The sequence below is a fragment of the Monopterus albus genome, unplaced genomic scaffold, assembly GCF_001952655.1.
Source record: "Monopterus albus unplaced genomic scaffold, M_albus_1.0 scaffold238.1, whole genome shotgun sequence".
Classification (NCBI taxonomy): domain Eukaryota; kingdom Metazoa; phylum Chordata; class Actinopteri; order Synbranchiformes; family Synbranchidae; genus Monopterus; species Monopterus albus.
In genome coordinates this window covers 38,931-48,012 of record NW_018128118.1, presented here as the reverse complement: position 1 = coordinate 48,012, position 9,082 = coordinate 38,931, and the positions used below count along the sequence as shown (strand labels likewise).

At 38.7% G+C, this 9,082-nt stretch overlaps 1 protein-coding gene and 1 long non-coding RNA gene across 2 annotated transcripts in view; both read right to left on the bottom strand.

Moving 5' to 3' along the window:
• gigyf1a (GRB10 interacting GYF protein 1a) overlaps positions 1 to 2,757 on the bottom strand; it is a 17,759-nt gene extending 15,002 nt beyond the window's left edge. The window contains 3 exon segments of the mRNA XM_020620491.1: positions 3 to 22; positions 2,276 to 2,339; positions 2,436 to 2,757. Coding sequence (XP_020476147.1) covers positions 3 to 22; positions 2,276 to 2,310 — 55 coding nt within the window. The 5' untranslated portion in view covers positions 2,311 to 2,339; positions 2,436 to 2,757.
• A 40-nt stretch (positions 2,758 to 2,797) lies between these two features.
• Positions 2,798 to 8,867, bottom strand: LOC109971924 (uncharacterized). Its single transcript, XR_002276613.1, has 2 exons — positions 8,508 to 8,867; positions 2,798 to 3,067 (listed from the first exon to the last, which is right to left on the bottom strand). It is a non-coding gene; the product is annotated as an uncharacterized LOC109971924 (long non-coding RNA).
• Positions 8,868 to 9,082: the final 215 nt, after the last annotated feature.

Below are 9,082 nucleotides of genomic sequence, written 5' to 3'. Positions count from 1 at the left end.
CCCACTGGACAGTGCACGAAGCCTGTGTGGGAGAGTGCAGGAACCATTCATTAGAATATGGTATTTTTAACATCTATATTTTTTGCACGACTCTCAAGCAGACTATAAAACTGGTGTCCTTTCAAATACAGATGTTTACACGTGAAAGACAAGACTTAAGAGGACTTTTTTTGCAAATATTTAAAATGCTAATGTGTATAAATATGTCATTTAATAGTATCAAACTGATCTAAAATAAAATAATTGCTAATGAAAGCTGCATGTCAGGTCATAGCATTTCAACAAGGTGCTATTCAACAATTACAGATTGAACCTTTAAAGCTCCATGTTTGCAGAACTTGAACTGATAATGTAGAAATACATAACTTGCTTATTGTACTGTTGGCACACAGTACAAAAACACCAGTGTAACTGTGATACAACTCCCTTTCATCTGAATCGGAGAAACATATTGATTCACATCTATCCTGTAGCAGGACAAAAGAATTTACTAAGCATTCTGTAAAAAAAAATAAAAATTATCCATCTTCCTACACAGGTCCCCCTGAATACACTTGGCTCAACACAAATGATATATTAGCTTTCAAATCACAAGATTTCATTTTAAAAAGCTATTACTACTAGGGCAGCTTTCAAGGCCGGCTGTTCAACAATGGCCCCATTCACCTGCCTCTACAAAGTCTGTCATTGAATCACAGCCTTGCATCAAAACCATATGCAACTCAAGAGATGTGGAAGTGGGTGTACGGTGTAAAGGGTAAAGGAAAGCATCATGAAAGACCAGTTGGCAGGAAATGGCATTTCAAAGAGGGTAAAAATAAGTGGCACAGCCACTAATATGCATAATAAGAAAAGAGCTAAGGAAACATGCCAGTACAAAAAAAAAAAAATCTTTCTGTATATTTGTATCCACTTCACTTGGATTTGCCTTGGTCAAATCTATCTTTCCTTCCCAACAGGACAAAGAATAAGCTCTAAAAGATCTTTGAATTTTACCACAGTCACTAGCATATTTGGCAACTATACTACCACCAAAACCTCAAACAGTCTAAATATTTTCATCATGCTAACAGGCTTTAAAAGAATTGTAAACATACTGGCCATAGAGCTCTATGTGGTGTGCACATTACTGCACGCTCTATAGCTATGTTAAAAGGGTAAAAGCGGGCTAGAAGGGCCACTGGGAGGAAAGCAGCTGCAGATGTGTAAAGAGAGAAATATTCTGCGAGGCTGGCACAGCACCAAGAATGCACAAAGCAGTTACGGGCCGTTTGAGATGGAGAGCTACCAAACTAGAGACTACGCCCCCCATTAATCGCTACACAAACATTCACTGAGGAGTAAGAGAAATGGAGGAGACAAAGAGACATGGCCAGAAGGCTGCTGTGACAAGGCTGATACTTGGACTCCAGGTTCAACTGTTTTGTCACAGTTAGTGACTGCAAGAGAAACAGTCTTTTTAAACTAGAACCTGAAAACATTATACACAAACCCAGTGAACTCAATTATTATTGTTACTTCCATGTGCATAGCTATAGCAATTTTCTACTATACATTTCTCTTTGGACGATGAGTCCTAAAGACAGTGATGTTGGCTGGTCTCTTAGTCCAGAGAAAAATGGGCAATTGAGGATTATTTTCAGAACCGATTACTCTCGAGATAATTTTCCTGGTAAATTAATGTCAGAAATTGTCAGGAAAAGTGGCAAAACACGCTCTTGCAGAGCTCAAGCTTATTTCAATCAACACCCTAAAACCCAACAGTTTACTACAGTGCAAGGCAAAGAAAAGCAGCAAATCATCACATTTGACAAGCTGGAAAAGGCCAATGTGTCATCCAAACGGCTGCCAACTAATTCTTTGATGAAAGACTCATCATCTCAACTCTTATCCACACAATTTTTTCCATTAAATTTGATAAGGACACAACTGATCGCCAAAGGTTAACTTCTAATTTGATCATGGAGATTGAAGAGTATACATATGTAACGATAGTTTTTTTTTTTTTTACATCATTCCTACTGATTTTGCCAACCCCCTGATTTTTATTCTAGACCATCTGGTTACTAGAGCAACAAGGCATCTTAAAAAAAGATAAAATATTCAATGAAATTCACAATGAATGTTGCAGTTTTCAGAGGATGATCGGTCTTTTCATTTTCCCCAAGTATTCCTTTATCACTAAAGTGTCCATTTTACACATACAATTATCTTGCAACTAACTCTTCAAATGCTTAAAGTGAATCCAAAAATATAAATCAATCAGATCAGTTACCATTCTGGGCCGAAGTTAAGAGTCTCAGCAGTCATATTCCTCACGTCCACACAGAACTGAGTATCTGAAGAGAAAGAATTTTTTTTTTAATGCAGGAAAACACATTTTGTACTAAAAATAAAATACCATACAAGTAAAAGTGTGAACATAACTGCCTTACCCTGTCCAGATGAGCGGAGCAGGCTGGACTGAGCTGGACCAGGCTAGAGTTGGCTGGCTTTAGTTAGGCTTAGGTGACTAGAAGGCTGAGTGGTGCTTAAGCTGTGGTCACAGAACTCCCCAAACACACAGACACAAAGAGAATAGCTGCCAGTTTCAGGTGCTTGAGGAATACCAGGTTATAAAGTCCTAAATATATACGGAAGGGGGTTCGACGATAGTTTGGAGAATGGAAGCTCCTGCTACTCACAGCCAAAAAAGGTTGTCACACAAACAAAAACAAAAAGAACCTTGGAAATTGACAATGGAACAAAATAAAACACTCTTGCTAGTAATGTTGATTTTTTGTTTTTTTTTTTTTGCTTTTTTTTTTTTTTTTTTTTTTTTTTTTAAACAGCAGTTATATCTCACATTAAAGTTAAAAATATGAATTGAGTCATCAAAAAAGGTAATTCAGGAACAAAATAACAGCCAAAACGATGAAACGGGCTGCTGGAACAGCTGCCAAGAGCAGATGCGACTCGTACTCCTCTTCTCCTTTCTCTCTCCTCCGAGCCCTTTTCTCTCGCTTCAACTGAAATGCGGATTGACGGAGACCCTCCAGATAACTCCTTTACTTCCTGTCCCCCACCACTGGAGAAAAAAAAAAGAAAGTTTGAGACAGGTTTAGAGTAAAAGGACAATAAAAGGAAAGATGAAAAACCTATAAGCCTTTGTACATTTACAAATTAACTGCCAGGAAGATGCATTTTCAGAGCTTGGCAGCCTGACTATACTATGGTAGGAAATTAATTTGATTTGCCGTTGTGCAGCCTTGACGTGCTATTTTTGCAGCGTGCCATGGACTTAGTGAAACATACTGGCCCAGTTGGATCAATCTGTTACAGCATGCTGAGCTGAGAGAAAAACACTGTTGTATTCCTTCAGTGAATAAATGAAAACAGCAAGCTATTTGTAGTCTAGTGCTCAATCATGGCCCAAAGTTTCTGCTGTTTGCAAGAGATTTTCTATCCACAAATGCACCGAGTCTATTTTAGTGATGTTGTGATCCAGCTGCTTCTAAGGCTGGTTGAGGATAGCATCTGAAAATGTCATGGCAACTAGACCAATAGAGGCAATTATATTTGAACAATTATGCTCACACATGCATACAGTGCCTCCATGATGTGAACACTGTATCCATATGTTTATACATTTATAGAATTTTATTATGGCACAGTAATTGTAGAAACCTTAAATGCAGACCTTACTTTCCAAGTTTTTACCATCATAAAGACTGTTAGATTTCACATTCCATACAAAGCACAGCTCTCCAATGCACAACCACCAGGCCAATGCCATCAAAACCAGATGAACGTGAAGATGTGATGCATCACAGCTAGCATAGGGGATATTGTATTTCACCAAGTGAAATGACAGCGATATTAGGTTTCCCCAGCACCATCCAGCATTAGCTTATGCTGTTTTTCAGCATTCTAGTGGGCTCACAAGTTTCCATTTAATATTTTACAATCTGCTATAATTTTCTGCACATGGTAGTCTGATCTAAGAACTAAACTGCAGAACAAGGTATAAAATGTTAATTATGATAGGCCCCTACCAATCAAGAAGACAGAAAGGCCGTTTTCTTTTGTGTGTGAAATAACTTTGAGCAACAACTGGATGCTATAAATTCAACACAAAGAGCCTAAACTATAAGCGGATGATAAAACTAGAAAACTAATCTCATGTTGACAAGTATTTGAACTCTGTCCTTAGGATCAATGTTTTAGATGGTATCAGGGGTATATCAATTCTGGTAACCGAAATAAAGACTACCTGCGGCACCCAATTACAATTACATTGGAAGCAGGGATGAGCGATGTCTATGGAACTGGCAAATAACACGTCTACAGTTAAATCTAGTGGAGGGCAATGATATCAGCAGCAAGCAACACTGGCGGATTTTGTGCTGTTTACTACTAGGGTTGTAACTTTTGCAATTCTTATGCTTTATTGCAATTGGTTAACACCACATACTTAGAGAAAACCCAGAATGACATGACTGCAATATAGGGTTTTTTCATCATAGGAACCTAGCAAGTAATGGTCATCTCAGGCTCTGTGTTTGTTTCCACTACCCTAAGCTATAGGCTGTTAAAAAGCCCAAACAGTTGCTATGGCATTGATAGATGAGTGAAGAAGTAGTGATGCAGTGGACGAAGGACAACTGACACCTACTCAATGCACCTCGCTATCTCGAGAGGAGGCAATGGAGCATGTCGGTGACCACTATGGATCACAGAGGGGTACAGAAGGAGCACGTGAAGTGGATTCCTCCTGGTGAAGCAAGTGCGTCAAGATCAGGAAATCTCACGTCCAGAGAAAATTCTAATCACTTGCAGAAAGAAATGTTTCCCCACTTCAAAACTGTGGCTGAAGTGGAGCTGGCAAGTCCAGTCTCCAGTGCAGCAGTGGAGCGCGGATTCAGCTTTTTCAGATCAAAATTTTAGGGGTCATTAGGAACCCAGTAACAATCAACTCAGCAGCTGGCTACAGCAAGTCAGATGAGCTCAATTCATTTAGCCCATCTTCTTATAAAAGGGTTCATATTTTAATGGTAATTGTCTAATTCTGTAAAATTGCAATGTACATGTTTGCTTCTCTGCGCACACTGGCCACATTTTTATAGGCTTTTACTGTCACCGCAAAGTCATGTTTCATATGGTGTTGACATTAAAAGTGGATACACACAAGCTCGTATTGTGCATCTAAAAAATGAAATGAATGAAAATATAATGCTATTAAATGTTATCATTAAAAAATGAAAACTGAGCTGTAATAATAATAAATTATGATGGAATTTTTAAGACGCTGGCCATGGTTTAAGCGGAATGAACGGGACCAGGCATTTTTACTGCAGGGAGAGTGAAGATGTCACATTTCCGCAGGTTTGTTGTGTTCTGTTTCTTCGACATGTGTTTTATTAATTCATCTCTCCATTGCCATTGGTTTTGTTGCACATAGAGTGTCGATGTCTGTGTAAAATGCGACCCCGTGCCTGAGACAGGGAGGGAGGGGCATTCACAGAGAATCTGAGCTTGCAGTTGGCTTTACTGTTGTTGTCGTCACCTGAACCACTGAAATTTTTTCTCTGCTGTCTAACAACCGGCTCAACCCTTTAGGCTGAGCCGGTTGTTACTACTACAGGGTAGTATCGGACCCAATACTGGCACTGACATCAGTCCCTACTTGAGGTTATGCCAGGTTAAGGGAAACGGCGGGAGTACCACTCACTAGTCGAGTTGCATTGGCATCCTGGTTTCATGGTATAAAAAAAACATTTTATGCACATTTGCTTGTTACAAATATTGAAGAAAAAAATTCAATACACGTGCATCCCGTTTTCTTCCCCGATTGTCTGACAGACTGCGCGACAGGCACCCCAGACATGCAGTAGAGAAGCAATTCTTGTATCACTAACCTCCATCCCCCCCACCAAGTAAAATTGCGCAAATATTTTAGAAATCTCAAAAGTAAACATGAGCATTTAAAGGTCAGTCATAAAATGCACCACCAAAATGAGTTCCTACATCCCATCTCCCAGTTATGTCTGTGGTGTCTTCATTCACTAATCTCTCAAAATGAAATCAAAATTTATATAGCACTTTAAGACATCTTGTTGGCCAAAGTGCTTCACATAAATATGATAAAATAAATAAAACAATTATTACAGAAAATAAAAGCAAAACAATCAAACACAGATGACACAAAACTAAACTCAAACAGAGATTATCAGGCTACAGACTACATGTTAAAAGCCATAGAGAATAAAAACGTCTTAAGTAGAGATTTAAAAACTGCCAGGTCTTTGATGGACCTAACATTAAGTGATAAACTATTCCATTAGTTTAGGGGCACTACAGCATACCTGATTTACAAAAAGACTCCCTGATACCTATGTGATGTTCACAAACTTTCCCAGCTCACAGAAATGACTATGTGAGTTAAGGTACAGCCAGGATCAGTCTAACTACTATGCGGCACACCTACCATAAACTAGCAGCTATTCTGATAATCGTTTAGAGCATTGTGACAGCATTTCTCACTATCTTCAGAATTTTTACAAAACAGTCAATGATTAATAAAGAAAATAATCAGCAGACTAATGTGTAATGAAAATGATCAATAGAAGCTCATAAGAGCACGACCTCAGCCAACTACAACAGTGAAATCCTGCTATTTTACTTTTACTTAAGGATATGCCTACTTCCTCTATTATTGCTAACATGCAAATTGTCGTGCTTTAGTTATACAACATGTTGTACTTACATTTTTTAAACATATTTATAATTCTGTTGCAGTAATTCTTACAACCAAGCTCTGCCTGCAAACACACCTCCCGATCCAGCTCAGCCAACTGTCAGTCACTTGCAATTAAATAAAATGTTTGTTCAATCAAAAAAGCCTTGTTTTCAGACTTTTGAGGGTCATTGTAGCTGATAATATTAATAATAATTGTAATATACCATGTAACCATAAAACTGATTTTTTTTTTTTTAGATGGTTATCATAGCGTCAAAATATCATACCATTGCAACCCTACTTGTTTGGTTCCAACAGTGGAAACAGCTATACAGTACCTAAACAGTCTACCTTCTCAGTAGCTCTAAGGACATTCAGTAACAACTAACGACATGTACACATTTAAGACAACTGGAAAACTGGATGCTGACAGGCCCAGTTGCATCCTACTGCAGTGTGGGTATAAATTATTCATTAAAATGTGTTTGTGTGTGTGTGACTAGAATATTTGTCAATCTGTATAGTAACAGTGACAATCAACATGGCTGTAAAATGGGGAAAAGAGCCCCTGCTGAAAAAGGGATCATAACACATTCATCAAATCTTTGGCTGCCACAGCTCTTCAATTAACTCCCTTAGGTTGCTAATGAGAACGTATCAAACACCTGGGAATTATTCAATAACAGTAATCTTATTGAAGGTAACACTTGTAATTTAGTGAACACTGCAGACATTAAACATGTGAGGTATTTGTTAGATTCAAGGAAGGAAAATGAAAAAACAGAATTTACTTATTAAAAAAAGAAAATTACAATGAGATTCGTTAAGAACCGGTAGAACTTCAATAATGGAAGAAAATAATTTTACAAAGAAGTGCTACAATTAGGAAGATATAAATCTGACCTAAACATCTTTAGCACTCTTGCTTTATTCTTGTATAAACTTACTTCATGACTTAACTCCGGACTACAAACCACAACAGGAAAGCAAATACATTGTCTATTGCCATCTTTGCATTGGAAAAACTGAAACAAGGCAAGACTAGAATAAAATTGTTTGCAGAATTTTAAATAAATTATGCATTTAAAATTTGCAAACGTCTTGCACTTCAAAACGAGGCGGGTAACGACTTCATTCTGCGGAATGCAGACTGTAAAGCTATGCTAAAGCTGCTATTCAGTGCACACCAATTTGTAACTTGAACACACCGAACAATGCTACGTTGTTTAACGTCAGTAGTAAAGATGGCCAACGTATAGTGAAAATAAGCTTGACGACAGCTACGGTCAGTGGCTACGAGCGGCATTAGCGCGTCTTGCAAGCTAATTACAGAAAATTCATCTGGAGGGAAACAAAGATAAACCTATAGTTACATGAGTATTTACTCCACAATACAATATCTCACTAGCTTAACAGAAACGATTTACCTAGAGTGCTACCTAACCTAGCACAAGGTATGCATTGGTCGTAAAGGCCTTGGCTTGTAGGTTCAAATGACACCAGATATGATGGCGGAGGGGCGGAGTGTTGGAATCAGAGTCCCCGGCCTGCTCCGCCAATGTGAAGACGTCGACCACCTCTAACCCGCTATTTTTGTTTAGCTAAGGCTAATGTGATGTAAACAGAACAACCACAATGAGAAATTTCTAATGTAAAACAACTTGGTGAACATTATTTCCCCGCGACAGATAAATGCAAACCATTCGAGCTGCAAGCGCCGAGGTTAGCTTGTTAGCTCAGGTTAGCCAGGTAGCTAACAGACAAGCTGCAAAGAGGAACCATGGCTTACCTTCTCTGTTTATAGCTACCAGACTGCTTGTCTGCACGATGTGTCTATAGCCAATATATCGCATGCATTGGTCTCTCTAAACACTGTAAACGTATTCATTCGACAGAATCGTACTTTCAGAAAGGCGTGCTATGTATATTATTTATTATATTTCCCCTCTCTTCCAACGGTCGCTGCTGCGTATCAATATGTATGTGCTGGATCTTAGTCGCTGCTCTTCTTGTTGTTTGTGTTTCGGAAACATGGCCGTCTGTATGACACCACGTGACTGGACATTAACAAGGCTAACCAATGCTGTAGCAGGACAAACACACCCCTATTTACCACCCTGGACACTGATATGTACCACACTTTGCAACGCGTTTTTCAAAAGCAATGTGTTTAAGCCGGGTGGTGTTAATTAACCAGCAAATTGAGGAGCGCTGCAATTTCAGCGTGGGATTGTATTAAAGGCAAACAGTCTGGTCAAGCTGCTCCGTGTAATCACAGAATACTGACAATAGCTTCCCTCAAAGTTGTTTTCATAAACTCTGCAGTCAGTAGCATCGTGTTTGAAATGCGTAACAGGATATTTT